This window comes from Saccopteryx bilineata, chromosome 10, assembly GCF_036850765.1.
Source record: "Saccopteryx bilineata isolate mSacBil1 chromosome 10, mSacBil1_pri_phased_curated, whole genome shotgun sequence".
NCBI lineage: Eukaryota > Metazoa > Chordata > Mammalia > Chiroptera > Emballonuridae > Saccopteryx > Saccopteryx bilineata.
The window spans coordinates 6,415,307-6,433,975 of record NC_089499.1 but is presented as its reverse complement, the minus strand read 5'-3'; the positions used below and the strand labels follow the sequence as shown (position 1 = coordinate 6,433,975).

Here is an 18,669-nt window from a genome sequence, read left to right as displayed (position 1 = left end):
GTCTCCCCTTTCTCCCTCATTACTTGCAAACCACCGGAAAACTTTCCATTTTTTACCATTAAGTGTAAGGCTGGTTACAGGTTTTTGGCATGACATTTCTTTTTCATGTGCACAGACACAAGCACAAGAAAAATAAAATATGTAATTTCCAGTTGGCATCAAAAGGTCATACCAGCCTGACCAGGCGGTGGCGCAGTGGATAGAGCGTCGGACTGGGATGCCGAGGACCCAGGTTCAAGACCCTGAGGTCACCAGCTTGAGTGCAGGCTCATTTGGTTTGAGCAAAAAGCTCACCACCTTGGACCCAAGGTCGCTGGCTTGAGCAAAGGATTACCTGGTCTGCTGAAGGTCCACGGTCAAGGCACATATGAGAAAGCAATTGATGAACAACTAAGGTGTCGCAACGAAAAACTGATGATTGATGCTTCTCATCTCTCTCTGTTCTTGTCTGTCTGTCCCTATCTATCCCTCTCTCTGACTATCTCTCTGTCCCTGTAAAAAAAAAAAGAAAAAAAGCAAGCAAGAAAGAAAATGTTGCTTAGGAAAGTGTTTCTCTTCTACCTGTGTGCCCAGCCATAAGGGTGAAGAAGTAGTTCACTTACTGTGACTGCTGGGTCTGCCTCGGCCATGTGCCATCTTCATTTTGAGGCTCAATTACTAGCACCTGAGTGAAAGGAAAACCACATGAGGAATGTGCGGACCAGCTCGCTTCCAGCATGTGCAGAACCAGAAGATACCCAGCCACATCCCCGGCAAGAGTTCCCTGCAGGACATGCCAGGGCCCTCCTACCTGACCCTGGTACAGCCCAGCGTCCTGGACAGTGTTGTCGAGCTTGCTCAACTGCTCGTAGGTGTTGCTCATGTATTTGTTCCACAGCCGCGTCTCACGCTCTGCAGGGATGTTGAACAGCTTCCGCATCTCCTTCTCGATGGTTGCTGGGGACAGGCAGAAACATCACTCACAGCTCTCTCCAGGGGGAGGGCTAATGACAGCCCGAGCAAGCTAATACACGAGAGTCCTGACTGACCTGCCTGACCAGTGGCGGCACAGTGGATCAAGCATTGACCCAGGTGCAAAACACTGAGCACAGGCTCACCAGTTGAGCACGGGGTCCCTGCCTTGAGCATGGGGTTATAGACATGACCCCATGGTCACTGGCTCAGCTTGAGGCCCCTCGTCATACAAGAAGCAACGAACGCCTGACCAGGCGGTGGCGAGGTGGATAGAGCGTCGGACTGGGATGCGCAGGACCCAGGTTTGAGACCCCGAGGTTGCCAGCCTGAGTGCAGGCTCATCTGGTTTGAGCAAAAGCTCACCAGTTTGAACCCAAGGTCGCTGGCTCCAGCAAGGAGTTACTCAGTCTGCTGTAGCCCCACAGTCAAGGCACATATGAGAAAGCAATCAATGAACAACTAAGGTGTCGCAACAAAAAACTAATAATTGATGCTTTTCATCTCTCTCCCTTCCTGTCTGTCTGTTCCTACCTATCCCTCTCTCTTTCTCTGTAAAAAAAAAATTAATAAAATAAATAAAAAAGAAGCAACGAACAACTAAAGTGATACAACTACAAGTTGATGCTTCTCATCTTTCTCCCTTCCTGTCTGTCTTGTCTATCACAAAAAAGAAAAATGAAAAAATGTTCTGACTGACCTCAGGCCAAACATCTTCCACAGGTATCCTCTCGCATTCTACGCCTGGAAATGTTCCATTTGCCTCTCCTTCTCTGATGATGTGGGACTGATTTATAGCACAGAGCAACACAGAAAAGTGAGAAAGTTTATCTTTGGAGTTAAGACAGATCTGGCTTCAACTGGTTCTGTCACTTTCTCACTGAGAATTTTTAATGTTTATTGATTTTAGCGAGAAGGGAGAGGGAGAGAGAGAGAGAGAAAGAGAGGAACATCTGTTCCTGTTATGTGCCCTGACCGGGGAATAAACTGGCAACCTCTGTGCTTCAGGACAATACTGTAACCAACTGAGCTATCTGGTCAGGACAAACTGAAATTTTTTAATAAGTTAAAGTTCCTAAATCTGCATTTGTTCATCTTTATTTTTATTATTTTTATTTTATTTATTCATTTTTAGAGAGGAGAAAGAGAGGGAGAGAGAGACACAGAGAGAGAGAGAGGAGAGAGAGACAGAAAGAGAGAAGGGGGAGGAGCTGGAAGCATCAACTCCCATATGTGCCTGGACCAAGCAATCCCAGGGTTTCGAATCGGCGACCTCAGCATTTCCAGGTCGATGCTTTATCCACTGCGTCACCACAAGTCAGGCTTTTCTTCATCTTTACTAACGTATGTCAGGTGGGCAGCAACCATGCCTGGTGTTCTACAGAACATGATGCCCAGGCATAGCTTGCCAAAAGAATGCTGTGGGGAGCAGGCCCCCACGTTAGGACTGGTAACCACAAGTTGAGGTTATCTGGAATAACTCTGAGGAGGGCATCCTAGCTTCTCTCCCAGCAGCCACAACACTGCACTCTCTCAGTTGGACAACTGGAACGCCAGCCCAGCTACTCACCGATGGTATCTGCCTTGCTGAAATGGCAACTCAGCACATTGGTGGGGTCACTGTTCTCACAGAGCTTCAGTTCTAGCAAATATACTTCCACCTTGCAGTGCTTGACAAACAGGCCATGCTCCACAACCTGTGAAAGAAGCAGGGGTGAAGGAGCAGCATCCCACACCTGGGTGGTCTTGGAAGAAACAAGGCTCAGCAGTAGCAAAAGGCAAAAGCTGCATGACAGTCACTTTCCTTAACTGAGCAGGATATCAAAAGTACAGATTTTTAAAGCCACTGGCATCTGTCCTAAGAGTTTAAAATCTTTTCCACTCATTAGGACCAACCAAGAGTACCATGATGGAACCAAAGCTAGCAACAACACTGCACAACAGGGAAGTGATTGTTTATCTCTAAGGGGGCATCATGATGCACCCTTTGTATCATGAGAGTCTGTGAAATTAGAGGACTAAAGCATCAGGTTAGGCAGCCAGCCCTCTGGGCATTAGGGGACGTCTGCAGGAAGTTAGCAGCCCCTAAACTATTTTTTTCAAGTGAGAGTAGGGAAGATACAGACACAGACTCCCACATATGCCCCAACCAGGATCCACCTGGCAAATCCCATCTGGGGCTAATGCTCTGCCCATCTTGGGCCGTGCTTACAACCAAGCTATTTTTAGGACCTGAGGCAGAGGCTCCACAGAGCCAACCTCAGTGCCCGGGGCAACATGCTCAAATCAACTGAGCCATGGCTGTGGGGGGGAGGGAAAGGAGGGAGAAGGGGAGGCAAGAGAAGCAGATAGCTGCCTCCCTTGTGTGCCCTGACTGGGAATCAAACCCAAGACTTTTACACGCTGGGTCAACGCTCTACTGCTGAGCCAACCGACCAGGGCCAGCCCTTAAACTTTTGATCTCGAACCTCTCTCTAGGTCCCAGCATTCAAGCTGAGGAAAAAGAGGTAGTTCTTTTTTTTTTTTTTTAAATTTTATTTATTTATTCATTTTTAGAGAGGAGAGAAAGAGGGAGAGAGAGAGACAGAGAGGGAGAGAGAGGAGAGAGAGACAGAGAGAGAGAAGGGGGGAGGAGCTGGAAGCATCAACTCCCATATGTGCCTTGACCAGACAAGCCCAGGGTTTCGAACCGGCGACCTCAGCATCTCCAGGTCGATGCTTTATCCACTGCGCCACCACAGGTCAGGCAAAAAAAAGTAGTTCTGACCCTGAATAATAACTCTTAGAAGCACGGTTACTCTGATAAGAAGGAGAACAACACACCAGGCAGAGAGAGAAATTCACCCAATGCCCACCTATCAGTAGACACGCAGGCTCCTGTGATTTCCCCCTTTGGTAGGACAAGCCAACAACTGCGGGAGTCAGGGTGGGAGTCTTCTCCTGGGTCCTGTCTACCAGAGGGATTAATAATATGGGTTTCTATCCCAGGGCCTGCCTTCCTTCAAGACACTATTCCTATCTGGGTAATAAAAACCTTTTGAGATAGTCAACAGTGTGGCCAAAGACTCATAGGCACAGGGGGGAAAAGCAGTATCAGCAAGGCTATTGAAATAAACAAGAAGCAATAAATTAATGAACATGCACATGACCCCAAGTGAACTTTCTCTTATACAGAAAGTGCTCTCATGGTGCCAATGAACACATCCCAAAGCACTGGGCAGCTTTGATGTTTGAAAGCCACTCACTCTATCACCCTGGGTGAACACCCTCACTCACCACCACTCACAGCCCTAATTCCCTAAAGAAAACCAGAAAAAAAGGCCTCAAACACTTCCATTTAGTGTACATCCAGTATCCAAGAAATCAACACCAATCAGTGTCCCCCAGGGAACAGTCAGACACTGACCAGCAGGTGTGATAATTCATATACTCACTTTTCTGACGATGGGCTGCTGGCCCTCTACACAGCCATACCAGTTTAGTAACTTATTCCAGGCCTCAGTTGGGACCAATACATAGTCCAATTCATCAATTAAATGTTCTTTCAAGGTCTGACTCTCAGGATCTGAAAAAGGAGAACAGTGTATAACTGACTACTCTTCTCCCCAGAAATGTATGTTTTACATGATTCTTATATCCTTCTCAGAAACCAGGAAAGTATTTATAAGAACAACACAAGATTACAAAATTTTGTTACTGGCCATATCAGAGTAAACGGGACTCCCCTCATCGTCCTGAAACACAAAAGTAGTTCGTTTGATTCCTAGTCAGGGCATTAATTAATGTTTCTGTCTCTCTCCCTTCTTCTTTCTAAAATCAATAAAATACTCCTGACCTGTGGTGGCACAGTGGATAAAGCATTAAAATGCTAAGGTTGCCAGTTTGAAATCCTGGGCTTGCCTGGTCAAGGCACATATAGGAGTTGATGTTTCCTGCTCCTCCCCTTTTTTTTCTCTCTCTCCCCCCTCCCTAAAATGAATAAATTTTTTAAAAACTTAAATAGTAAGTAAAATCAATAAAATAAAAAATTTAAAAGAAAGCAAACAAACAAGTCATTGAAATTAAATTTATTTTACCAAAAGTCTACTCAGCATACCTTGTTTTCAACACACAAAGGCAAAACCCAGCTGGACACCCCACTGTAGACGGAGACATCTTTAACATGCTAAGCATCCACCTCACACCCACCAAATGAGGAAAAACAACCAGGAGTCAAAAGTGGACATCCATGGTCTGAAACATACTCACTCAGTGCAGGGCCAAGGGACTGGATCAAGGGAAGACTGACCTGCTCCCACCAAGGGAGCTTCCCTGCTAAGCCTGTGCCCATCAACACCCACTACTGCAATAGTGGGAACCACTGTGCTCATGCAGACAAGTGAAGCCACAAAACTGAGAAAACTAAAAGTACCCACAATGGGGCAACTCATCTAATTCAAGGTAAACAGTGTTAAAAACAAAACCCACAAACAGCATTCACAAGGTGACCAGGGCTTCCTACCACTCCATCCCATCAGATCTACTGTTCTTCACTGGGGCAAATTTCAGATCTGATCTACCTGTGCTGTTTTCATTTTCCAAGGAAAAAGGAAAGGAATTACAGAACCTTGGAGAACAAGAATAACAAGGTAAGAGATGGATGAATAGTGAGCAAGATGTGGTATATAGCCTGACCTGTGGTGGCGCAGTGGATAAAGTGTCGACCTAGAACATTGAGGTCACCAGGTTTGAAACCCTGGGCTTGCCTGGTCAAAGCAAATACGGAAGCTGATGCTTCCTGCTCCTCCCCCTTCTCTCTCTCTTCCTCCTCTTTTAAATGATTAGTAATAATAAAAAAAAGATGTGGCCTGACCAGGCGGTGGCGCAGTGGATAGAGTGTTGGACTGGGATGCGGAAGGACCCAGGTTCGAGACCCCGAGGTCGCCGGCTTGAGCGCTGGCTCATCTGGCTTGAGCAAAGCTCACCAGCTTGGACCCAAGGTCACTGGCTCCAGCAAGGGGTTACTCGGTCTGCTGAAGGCCCACGGTCAAGGCACATATGAGAAAGCAATCAATGAACAACTAAGGTGTCCCAACGAAAAACTGATGATTGATGCTTCTCATCTCTCTCCGTTCCTGTCTGTCTGTCCCTATCTGTCCCTCTCTCTGACTCTCTACCCCTGTAAATAAATAAAATTAAATTTAAAAAAAAAGATGTGGTATATAACCACAGTAAAATATAATTCAGGCTTTAAAAAGAAGGAAAATCTGACACCTGCTACAACATGGATAAACCTTGAGGACATTATGCTAAGCAAAACAGGCCAGTCACAGAAAGACTACAAACACTGTATGAATTCACTTATTTGAGGAGCTACAAAAGACAGATTTAGAGACAGAAAGTACAGTGGTGGTTGCCAGGGGCAGGGGGAAGCAGAGATAGGGAGTTATTACTACATTTAATGGCTGCAGTTTCAGTTTTGCAAAATGAAAAAGTATGAGAACTGGCTATACAACAATGGGAATACTGCCTGACTGGGTGGTGGCGCAGTGGATAGAGCGTCGGATTGGGATGCGGAAGGACCCAGGTTCGAGACCCCGAGGTCGCCAGCTTGAGCGCGGGCTCATCTGGCTTGAGCAAAGAGCTCACCAGCTTAGACCCTAGGCCCCTGGCTCCAGCAGGGGGTTACTCGGTCTGCTGAAGGCCCGCGGTCAAGGCATATGTGAGAAAGCAATCAATGAACAACTAAGAAGTCGCAACGTGCAACGAGAAACTGATGATTGATGCTTCTCATCTCTCTCCGTTCCTGTCTGTCTGTCCCTGTCTATCTCTGCCTCTGTAAAACAAAAACAAAAACAAAAAATGGGAATACTACTAAGCTGTACAGTTAAAAATGGTTGAGCCCTGGCCGGTTGGCTCAGTGGTAGAGCGTCAGCCTGGTCTGCAGGAGTCCCGGGTTCAATTCCCAACCAGGGCACACAGGAGAAGCGCCTATCTGCTTCTCCACCCCTCCCCCTCTCCTTCCTCTCTGTCTCTCTCTTCCCTTTCCGCAGCCTAGGCTCCATTGGAGCAAAGTTGGCCCAGGTGCTGAGGATGGCTCCATGGCCTCTGCCTCAGGTGCTAGAATGGCTCTGGTTGCAATGAGCCATGCCCCAGATGGGCAGAGCATCGCCTCCTGGTGGGCATGCTGGGTGGATCCTGGTTGGGCGCATGCGGGAGTCTGTCTGACTGCCTCCCTGTTTCCAACTTCAGAAAAATACAGAAAAAAAAAAAAATGGTTGAGTGCTCGCTTCGGCAGCACAAATACTAAAAATTGGAACGATACAGAGAAGATTAGCATGGCCCCTGCGCAAGGATGACACATAAATTCGTGAAGCGTTCAAAAAAAAAAAAAAAAAAGCCTGACCAGTGGTGGCACAGTGGATAAAGCATTGACCTGGAATGCTGAGGTTGCCGGTTCAAAACCCTGGGCCTGCCTGGTCAAGGCACATATGGAAGTTGATGCTTCCTGCTCCTCCCCCCCCCCCTTCTTTCTTTCTCTCTCTCTTCTTCTAAAATGAATAAATAAAAAAAAAAAATTAAAAAAAAAAAGGTTGAGACAATAAATCTTATGTTATGTGTATTTTACTACAATTAAAAAAAAAAAAAAGGGTGTAGTCCTGAGTGACCAGCCAACCACTTTCCACAGCAGCTGTGGCATGTTAATTAACACTGACAGACCAAACCTTTTCTCTTCATAACCAGAAGGATGGCCAACGGGTTCCAAGAGCTTCCCTGAAAAATTGATACCTAAACTCCAAACTTTTCTCTACTTTATAAATTAAAAACTTATAAAAGGTAGAAATTATTCACTTACAGATGATGTATTACACAATTGTACACCTGCAACCGATATGATTTTATTAACCAGTTACCCCAATAAATTCAATTAAAAATTTTTTTAAAGTTATGCTTATTGTCTTATTTGGAGAGATAAGCCTTCTTCATTTTTCACACTAAGCACTATGCAGATCTGGCCTCCCATGCTATGCCAAACAGCAGCCACAAACCTTTAAAATGGCATAGGAACCAAGACCTTTCAGCATTATCAACCCCAGGTATGACAACTCTACAGGCCTATTTCTTCTCTCAGGCTCAGTGACATTTTTCCCAAACATAATTTTTATGACACTGCAGTACAAATGCAGGAAACTTAACTGGAACCTTCAATGCAGTTCACTAGTTTCATTTAAAACTAGATTAATCCATCTGACCAGGTGGTGGCTAGAGCCTCAACCTGGGATGTTGAGGACCCAGGTTCAAAATCCCGAGGTTGCTGGCTTGAGTGCAGGCTCAACAGCTGGAGCCCTGGGTCACTGGCTTGAGTGTGGGATCACAGACATGACCCCATATTTGCTGGCTTGAGAAAGGGGTCACAGTCTGACCTGTGGATAAAGCGTCGACCTGGAATGCTGAGGTTGCCGGTTTGAAACCCTGTCCTTGCCCAGTCAAGGCACTTATGGGAGTTGAAGCTTCCTGCTCCTCCCCCCCTTCTCTCTCCTTCTCTCCTCTCTCTCTCTCTCTCTCTCTCTTTCCCCTCTAAAATGAATAAATAAAAATAATTTAAAAAAAAAGAAAGGGGTCACAGACTCAGCTGGAGCCCGCCTGTCAAGGCATATATGAGAAAGCAATCACTGAACAACTATGGTGCTGCACCTATGAGTTAATGTCCCTCATCTCTCTCCCTACCTCACTAAAATAGATAGACACATACAGACATACATACATTCTGGATCAGTCCAAGGGTAACATGCTAAAAATCACACAGGCGTTTGAAATGAGGATCAGTCTCTGCAAATGTCTTCAACAAAGAGGCAAATAAAGAAAAATGAGAGGACAGGTTAGTCTGAGCAGAAGGTGCCCTTCTGATGTACACTAAGGTCACAAATGGAAATGAGAAAGGGGTGTGTTCTGCAGACAACATCAGCAAGAATATGCTCTACTCTCAACTTCCCACACTTTCAAGAGCCCCTTCAGGCCACTCCCATGACTGTAGGTGGAAGGCAGCCAGACTGGGACTGGCAAGTGACTGAAAGCCTGGGAATTAAAGGAGTGACTCTCCTTCACCAGAGATAGGTCATTCCTGCACTATCAATGTTCCAGAGTTTGAACAGAATGTGCTTTTTCACTTCCTCAGGACACAGCAAATGTTTCAAGTCAAGGCCAGCTGACATCAAATTGGGGGATCACGAAAAGGAAGCTTGCCCTTAGCTGAAGGTCACGGAGCATGATTGCCCAGAGCCCCTCTAAGATTCTCATGACTATAACTATTGAAAGCCTCAAGAATTCTCCTTTTAAAAAAGCGAGAGAAGAGGACAAAGTGCAAACGTTTTTGCAATGCTCCCTTGAGGCAACATAGTAACACCACCATGTGACCTACTTCAGGAAACAAAGCATATGATATTGTGTATTATGCAATATAGACTCCCCTAAACAAGGTCTGAGCTGAAGCACTGCTCATTTTTAAAAGCACCCAGGTTAGGCCCTGGCCAGTTAGTTCAGTGGATAGCACATTGGCCCAGTGTGTGAATGTCCCAAGTTTGATCCCAGGTCAGGGCACACATGAGAAAGGACAGGGATTGCCAGGGGATGCATGCGGAGTCAGTCTATCTCCCTTCCTCTCAAATAAATAAATAAAGCACTGGCCAGTTTGCTCAGTGGTCAAGCATTGGCCAAACACGTGTATGTCCTGGGTTTGATTCCTAGTCAGAGAACACAGAAGTGACCATGCTTCTCCACCCTTACCTCTCCTTTTTCTCTTCACTCTATCTTCTCCTCCCATAGCCATGGCTCAACTGGTTCGAGTGTGCTGCCCTGGATGCTGAGGATGGCTCCATGGAGCCTCACCCTCAGAATAAAAATAGCTCAGTTGCGAACATGACCACAGACGGGCAAAGCATCAGCCCCACACGGGAGTTGCCAGGTGGATCCAGGTCAGGGTGCATATGGGAGACTGTCTCTCTTATCTCCCACCTCTCACTTAAAAAAGAAGCATATAGCCTGACCAGGCAGTGGTGCAATGTTGATAGAGCGCCGGACTGGAATGGAGAGGACCCAGGTTTGAGACCCCGAAGTCACCAGATTGACTGCGGGCTCATCTGGTTTGAGCAAGGCTCACCAGCTTGAGCCCAAGGTCGCTGGCTTGAGCAAGGGGTTACTCGGTCTGCTGTAGCCCCCCCCCCATCAAGGCACATATGAGAAGGCAATCAATGAACAACTAAGGTGCTGCAGCGAAGAATTGATGCTTCTCATTTCTCTCCCTTCCTGTCTGTCTATCCCTCTCTTGATCTCTGTCACACACACACACAAAAAGAAGTAAATAAATAAAGCACTCAGGTTAGTGTTAGATACTTGGATCAAGCCTCATGCACTGTCTGCCTTCCTGCTGCCCTGATTTTGGGCACAGGAGACAAATCACCTCTGTCCTGCTTGCAAGGAAGTCTAAAGCCAGGCAGAACATAGCCGAGGAAAAGCTGACTGTAATCTCTGTGTATATACAGGTGCAAGCTAAGCTCAGGCGTGTCATCCATAGCTTTTTCAATCATTTCTTCCATTGAGAGCTGACTGTGATCATTACTCTACTGACCTTCCACCTATCCTCATACCACTTCTACAACAAACATAGCCATCACAGAAATACTTGATTAATATTGACAGGTCTACAGTTTGTTTCACTGTTGAGGTAACAAAGAAAATTCTGGCTCTTAAATTTCAGATTCCAGATGCAATTTCAAAACAATATCCTATTTCGCCCTGGCCAGATAGTTCAGTTGGTTATAGCTTCGTCCCCAAATGCAGAGGTTGCTAACTCAATCCCCGGTCACAGCACATACAGGAGCAGACTTATGTTCCTATCTCTCTCTCCCTTCCTCTCTCTCTAAAATAAATAAATAATTTTAAAGTGATATTCTATTTATTTCCATTGCATATATTAGTCCAAAATCTCCAGCAGAACTAGCTTGCAAAAAAGGAGAATATTTAAATACTAGAAGAATGGTCTTATTAGAAGCAGTTAATTTAGGGGGGAGAAGCAGCTTTATTCCTCCCTACAGGTTTCCAAAGGCTTCTGCTATAGACACAAATAGAGGATACTTTTTCTATGCCCTCACAAGAGGAAAATCAGGTTTACATTTCTCATGTTACACATAAACATGACCTCAGGTCAGGCTCAAGGTGGACATTTCAGTTAGAAAAGCAACAGAATACTGCACCTGAAAAGAGTCCCGAATTGTCTATCGGGCCAGGAAACAGGTTGTGTTCACCCACATTGTACATGTCCCAGCTGTCGAAGCCCACATATTTCTTCCACTGTTTGAACCACCGGCTGTCAATAAGATACCTAGAGATAGACAAAAATTTACTGTACCAACAAAGCTGTGGTTGTAAGTTTCTACAACTACTCCCTTAATTATTTTATGGTTTTTCTACTTGGCAAACAAGCAATCCCAACTAAAAAAATACTCTCAGGCCTGACTGGCGGTAGCGCAGTGGACAGAGCATCACCCTAGGACACTGAGATCCCAGGTTCAAAACTCCAAGGTCAATGGCTTGAGCCCAAGGTTGCTGGCTTAAGCAAGAAGTCACTGGCTGGGCCTGACCAGGCGGTGGCGCAGTGGATAGAGCGTCGGACTGGGATGCGGAAGGACCCAGGTTCGAGACCCCGAGGTCGTCAGCTTGAGCGTGGGCTCATCTGGTTTGAGCAAAAGCCCACCAGCTTGAACCCAAGGTCGCTGGCTCCAGCAAAGGGTTACTCGGTCTGCTGAAGGCCCACGGTCAAGGCACATATGAGAGGGCAGTCAATGAACAACTAAGGTGTTGCAACGCGCAATGAAAAACTAATGATTGATGCTTCTCATCTCTCTTCGTCCCTGTCTATCCCTCTCTCTGACTCACTCTGTCTCTGTAATAAATAAATAAATTTAAAAAATAAAAAAATAAAAAAATTAAAAAAAAAAAAAGAGTCACTGCCTGGGTTGAGCACCCCCACCCTATTCCCTGGTAAAGGCACCTATGAGAAGTAATCTATGAACAACTAAAGTAACCCAACTACAAGCTGAGGCTTCTCATCTCTCCCTCTTCCTGTCTCTCTCTCTCTCTCTCTAAGAAAAAACAAAAACACACACACAAAAACACTCTCGCTGAACTGGAGCAAAGCCAGACTCCACAAGGCACAGAGAGCCCATGAATACTTATGAAAAGTATCCATTAAGTGAAATGATTATTGAAATAATGAGTAAATAAAAAGAAGGAAAAGTGCCTGACCTGTGGTGGCGCAGTGGATAAAGCGTCGACCTGGAATTGCTGAGGTCGCCGGTTCAAAACCCTGGGCTTGTCTGGTCAAGGCACATATGGGAGTTGATGCTTCCAGCTCCTCCCCCCTGTCTCTCTCTCCTCTCTCTCTCTGTCTTTCTCTCCCTCTCTCTCTCCTCTCTAAAATGAATAAATAAAATAAAATAAATAAAAAATACTGTGCCTTCTGTTTAAAAAAAAAAAAAAGGAAAAAAATAAAAAAATTTAAAAAAAATAAAAAGAAGAAAAAAGATTGGCTTCAAAATGCTTTAAAAAATCATCAATGCTCCTGTCTTTTTCTCCCTCTCCCTTCCTCTCTCGCTAAAGTCAATAAATAAAAAAATGTTTAAAAAGAAACAACAGTGCTCGCTTAGGCAGCACATATACTAAAATTGGAACAATACAAGGAAGATTAGCATGGCCCCTGCACAAGGATGACATACAAATTCGTGAAGCGTTCCATATTTTTGTAATTAAAAAAAAAAAAGAAAGAAAGAATACAGCCTGACCAAATGGTGGCACAGTGGGTAGAGTGTCGGACTGGGACGCGGAGGACCCAGGTTCAAGACCCCAAAGTCGCCAGCTTGAGCACGGGCTCATCTGGTTTGAGCAAAGCTCACCAGCTTGGACCCATGGTTGCTGGCTCGAGCAAGGGGTTACTCGGTCTGCTGTAGCCCCCCCCCCACATGTGAGAAAGCAATCTGAACAACTAAGGTGCCGCAAAGAAGTGATTGATGCTTCTCATCTCTTTCCCTTCCTGTCTGTCCCTCTCTCCTGTCTGTCCCTCTCTCCGTCTCTGTCATCAAAAAAAGAAATGTTTCTCTTTAAAAAAAAGAAACAATAAAAAAGTTTTATTTATTGATTGATTTTGAGAGAGACAGAAAGGCAGGTGAGAAAGAAGGGGAGGGAGAAAAAAGAAGAGGGAGGGAAGGGGAAAGGGGAGGGTAAGGAGGGGTAGGGGGAGGCGAAGGGAGGTCAGGGAGGGAGAGACATCAAATTGTTGTTCCGGCCCTGGCCGGTTGGCTCAGTGGTAGAGCGTCAGCCTGGCGTGCAGGAGTCCTGGGTTCGATTCCTGGCCAGGGCACACAGGAGAAGTGCCCATCTGCTTTTCCACCCCTCCCCCTCTCCTTCCTGTCTCTCCCTTCCCCTCCCACAGCCATGGCTCCATTTGAGCAAATTAGCCCTGGGTGCTGAGGATGGCTCTATGACCTCTGCCTCAGGCGCTAGAATGGCTCTGGTTGCAACAGAGCAATGCCCCAGATGGGCAGAGCATCGCCCCCTGGTGGGCGTGCCGGGTGGATCCCGGTCGGGCACATGTGGGAGTCTGACTGCCTCCCCATTTCCAACTTCGGAAAAATACAAAAAAAAAAAAAAAATTAAATTGTTGTTCCACTTATCTCTGCATTCATTGGTTGATTCTTGCATGTGCCCTGATGGGAATCAAACCCAAAACCTTGGCATATCTGGATGATGCTTTAATTCTCCAACCTTTTTTGGGCCACGGACCGGTTTAATGTCAGAAAATATTTTTACAGACTGGCCTTTAGGGTGGGACGGATAAATGCACAAAATAAAATTATGCAACCGGTGTAAAAACTAGTATTTTTAAATATAATTGTCGCTTACGAGACAAGCGTCAAGAATGAGTCTTAGACGGATGTAACAGAGGGAATCTGGTCGTTTTTTAAAAATAAAATATCATTCAGACTTAAATATAAATAAAATGGAAATAAATGTAAGTTAGTTATTCTTTCTCTGCGGACCAGTACCAAATGGCCCATGGGCTGGTACGGTCCATGGCCGGGGGGTTGGGGACCACTGCTTTAACTAACTGAGCTATCCCTCCAGGGCTCAAAATGCTTTTGAAAGGAAGTATTTCTGTAGCTAAAATCTCATTTGCTAATGACCAAGTCACTAATTTCATAATGATCTTTATGGAGGTTCTTGTCCAGGTAGACAATTTAGTTTAACTGGCTTTGCTTGACATGAATAGAATTAAACTAAATTTCTTTCTGAAAGTGGGATAATAACATCACACTTCAGTAGTCCTTTAAAGGTCAAACAAGATATCAAAAAAAGTGTGACTTGCCTGACCTGTGGTGGCGCAGTGTATAAAGCGTCGACCTGGAAATGCTGAGGTTCGAAACCCTGGGCTTGCCTGGTCAAGGCACATATGGGAGTTGATGCTTCCAGCTCCTCCCCCCTTCTCTCTCTGTCTCTCTCTCCTCTCTCTCCCTCTCTGTCTCTCTCTCTCTCTCCTCTCTAAAAATAAATAAAATAAAAGACTTTCTAAAAAAAGTGTATATGTATGTATATACATATAGACATTATACATACATTCACATAAATACATATATACAAATATAATAGTATCTAGGTACATTTATCTTGCAAAAAAGCAAGCTGATCCAGTTACATTTTTATTTATTTATTTGTTTTTTCCTGAAGTTGGAAACCAGGAGGCAGTCAGACAAACTCCCACATGCGCCTGACCGGGATCCACCTGGCACGCCCACCAGGGGGCGATGTTCTGCCCATCTGGGGCGTCGCTCTGTTGCAACCACAGCCATTCTAGCGCCTGAGGCAGAGGCCACAGAGCCATCCTCAGCACCTGGGCCAACTTTGCTCCAATGAAGCCATGGCTGCGGGAGGGGAAGAGAGAGACAGAGAGAAGGGAGAGGGGGAGGGTGGAGAAGCAGATGGGCGCTTCTCCTGTGTGCCCTGGCCGGAATTCGAACCCAGGACTCCTGTACGCCAGGCCGACACTCTACCACTGGAACCAACCGGCCAGGGCCTGACCAGTTACATTTTTAAATGTGCTTGTATGTTCCTGAAACGGCAAAGTTGCAGGTTTGATCCTGGGTCAAGGGACATAAAGGAATGGATCAATGTCTCTCTCTCTCTCTCTCTCTCTCTCTCTCCCCCTTCCTCTTCGGCTAAATCAATAAACCAAAAAATAATTTTAAGAAAAAAATAATAACAAAAGTGCTTCTGCTTGCCCTCCCTTTCATAGCCACAAGTGAATTCCTCCTAATCCCAATGTCTCTCTTGCCCTACTCCTCTGTCACTAGAAAGAGGCATTATCAACGCCACCATGGTTTCTCAAAGAGGGAGGCTCAACCGTATTCAATGCAAAGCCAAGTCCCAGTTTTCTACTCAAAATAATACCGCCCAGGAATCTTTCCTAGTAGAAGTATTGTCCCTTCTGCAAAACAATTTATTAAGAAATCTCTAGCTTCTAATTTGCTCTACTAAATGCCGGACTTTTCATCTTTCTATCTAGGCTCCGAAATGCTGCTGCCACAATTACTTTTGATATTTGTTACTAAAATAATCTGGAGCTCGCAACATTTGTTTAGCTTCTGACCTTGACATCTGTTCTGAAGTTTACAAGTCACAAAGTATCTACTTCTAATATTTGCCTCAATCAACTTGGGGGAGGGAGGGGAATGAGAAAGACTGGAGTCTGGGAGGTGTGGACACCTTCGCCTAAGATCACTCAGCGAGTACCTGAAGGTAAAGGGCTCTCCCCATCCTGAAGGTACGCAGGAGCACTCCCCATTTCCACATCGAGCAGCCCAATACCGGCTGGGACCGCCTCCTGGGGCTCCGAATGAGCTGCGACAACCCTCAGCTCCGCTCACGTTTGCCTTCAGGTAAGTGATCTCAGAGTCCCTCACCTGAGGGACCGGGGTCAGGCCACTCTTCTCAGAATCGCTAACATTGCCCCGCCGGACCCCTTCCCAAACCGAGAAACAGGAGCCTGGCCTCAGCGCCAGAGCCCCGGCCCCTGACCTTGCGCGACGGAAAGGGGGATCCGGCGCTCACCACTGAGCCCCTCGTTGGAGCGTGGTCCTCATCAAGGCCCCAAGTTCGGATTTCTGGGTCTCCGCATCGGGTCGCTCACGAAACCCTCCGCCTTCCGCCATCTCGTCTACGGCCCCGGCCCAGCCGACCCGGACATCCGCCTCGCGCACAGCGTGCTGGGAGCCGTACCCACGCACGCACGCACGCACACACGCGCGCGCGCGCCCAAGCCCCACCTGGCGCCGCGGTCTGAAGGGCCGGCCCGCCCCTGCGTTTTCTCCCCGCCCCCCTGCACCGCCCTCTCCCACCGCTCGGCCGAGGAGCAGGGAGGGGACCGGAAGAGGAGGCGGGCTGCGGGGAAGGAGCGGTTACTTCCTTTTGCCCTCTAGTCCGACCCGAAGGTTGTAGGCCACTCCTTTCGCGCTCCAGCCCGACGGTCACCGAGAGTGCGACTTGCAGGTCCCACAATCCCTCAATTGGAAGACATCACTGAGGGACGTAATGGCGGGTTGATCCGCGAGCTCGATCCAGGCAGTCGGAGCCCTTCCCCCTTCGCCTGTCCTTGGAGTGTGCGTTTGGCTTGCCTCCATGTTCTAGAACCTGCCCAAGGACTCACTTTTGAGATAGTAATGTGTTGAAACCTTGTGGACGGTACTCGTGATTGAATAGTTAAGGCCTCTGTATAAACTTTTAAGATTCTGATTGGCTGGTAGGAATTCTGCTTTATCTGCTACCCAAGAAAGGCCTTCTATCAATATGTAAATTATTCTGCCATCAATCAACCTGGAGTGGCCTGCCTAGGCCTCTCCGTGTCCTCGGAAGGTCCTCCACACTAAATTACCTACCTGTCTGGTCAGAGGGACCAGCTGCACAGAGAGGTGACAGCAAGAGTGAAAGGAGAGGACCCAGTGTGGTCTCCACCTTGGGTGTCCAGACTTCTTAATTTACTGCAACAAGTATCCTATCCTGAACACCGTTTTCCACTGGGCTCTGCCCGCAAAAAACAGCCCTTCTCCCCTGACCAGGTGGTAGCGCAGTGGATAGAGTGTCAGACTGGGATGTGGAGGACCCAGGTTCGAGACCCCGAGGTCACCAGCTTGAGTGTGGGCTCATTTGGCTTGAGCAAAAAGCTCACCAGCTTGAACCCAAGGTCGCTGGCCCGAACTCGGTCTGCTGAAGGACCGTGGTCAAGGCACATAAGAGAAAGCAATCAATGAATAACTAAGGTGTAGCAACAAAAAACTGATGATTGATGCTTCTCATCTCTCTCCGAGTCTGTCTGGCTGTCCCTATCTATCCCTCTTTCTAACTCACTCTCTCAGTCCCTGTAAAAACAAACAAACAACAACAACAAAAAAAACAGCCCTTCTCTTGAAAGGGGTAGGGCAGGGATAAGCCCAGAACAAGGAGGGGGCCAGATGGTTAGCCAACGTGAGTCTCCTCTATTCTTTTTTTAATTATTATTTAACTTATTTTTATTTATTTATTTATTTATTTTTGTGGCAGAGACAGAAAGAGGAACAGATAGGAAATAAAAGAGATGAGAAACATCAATTCTTCATTGTGGCTCCTTAGTTGGTCATTGATTAATTTCTCATATGTACCTTGACCAAGGGGCTACAGCAGACCGAGTAACCCCTTGCTCGAGCCAGCGACTTTGGGCTCAAGCTGGTGAGCCTTGCTCAAACCAGATGAGCCCGCGCTCAAGCTGGCAACCTCGGGGACTCGAACCTGTGTCTTCCACATCCCAGTCTGACACTCTATCCACTGCGCCACCGCCTGGTCAGGCTACTCTATTCTTTTGTCGAGCAATTCCTGTCCTCAGAGATAAATAAGACCCAATACCTGCCTTTAGACAATCTACTAGCTGAGAAGAGGTCTACAAATATTTCTAGCCGCCAATCAGAGTGCAGTAAGTGACTGTGGGTCAAATAAGTTTGCAAATATGATGTATATGTTTGCTCACTTATAGTTTGCATTAGATGTGGGGGACAGGCTGTAACCCTGTAACCGGCAAAGTCATTATAGCCTAAGGCTTAGTTTTAAGACTAAGCCTTTCCCGCCCTTTTAATACTAAGATCTTTTCAAAATTAAGCTTTTCCCCACACCCTTGACTGTTCCATGCTAGAGGTTGGTGCACTCTTATGAGAAATCTCATTTATGCCTCAGATAAGTGGCTTTGTATCAGAGACTTCCTTATTTGTATACTGGCTTAAAGGTTTGGAGTTCTACACTATAAAATGGGGCAGACTGGGGCTTGCTCTCACTCGGTTCCTGAAATTAGCATTGCGAGGAGAAGCAGCCAAGATGGCAAAAGGAGAAGCCAGTTTGTGCAGAGTTTGTGAAGAGAGAAGGAGATGGGGAACAGAGGTGAATAAGGCTGGTGAGGTAGAAACCTTTGATTCTAGGAAATTCAGATGAGTCAGTGGCTTTGGGAGCCCTGAATGGAAAGGGAAGTGTTTTCCCACTGTGTTTATTTCACCTGGTAGGTGTGCGATTTGGGGACATAAGGGTGGGTGCCATCATGCTCTCCAGAGCAGAGATGGAACTGCTGACTGCCATTGCCACGCACTCCACTTTGGAACAGTGTAAGACCTGCTAGGA

The 18,669-nt window shown here is 46.5% G+C and overlaps 1 protein-coding gene and 2 non-coding genes across 4 annotated transcripts in view; 2 read left to right on the top strand and 1 right to left on the bottom strand.

The window, feature by feature from the left end:
• The window catches only part of USP4 (ubiquitin specific peptidase 4), a 46,900-nt gene extending 30,661 nt beyond the window's left edge, over positions 1 to 16,239 (bottom strand). For both annotated transcript variants that reach the window (XM_066246055.1, XM_066246056.1), the window contains exons 1-6: positions 16,087 to 16,239; positions 11,181 to 11,308; positions 4,386 to 4,516; positions 2,522 to 2,648; positions 791 to 936; positions 603 to 664 (exon numbers count right to left, since the gene is read on the bottom strand). In XM_066246055.1, coding sequence (XP_066102152.1) covers positions 603 to 664; positions 791 to 936; positions 2,522 to 2,648; positions 4,386 to 4,516; positions 11,181 to 11,308; positions 16,087 to 16,187 — 695 coding nt within the window. In that variant the 5' untranslated portion in view covers positions 16,188 to 16,239. The remainder of the gene's footprint in view (positions 1 to 602; positions 665 to 790; positions 937 to 2,521; positions 2,649 to 4,385; positions 4,517 to 11,180; positions 11,309 to 16,086) is intronic.
• Positions 7,213 to 7,320, top strand: LOC136314801 (U6 spliceosomal RNA). The gene has a single exon (XR_010727382.1). It is a non-coding gene; the product is annotated as a U6 spliceosomal RNA (small nuclear RNA).
• LOC136314792 (U6 spliceosomal RNA) lies at positions 12,621 to 12,727 on the top strand. Its single transcript, XR_010727374.1, has one exon. It is a non-coding gene; the product is annotated as a U6 spliceosomal RNA (small nuclear RNA).
• Positions 16,240 to 18,669: the final 2,430 nt, after the last annotated feature.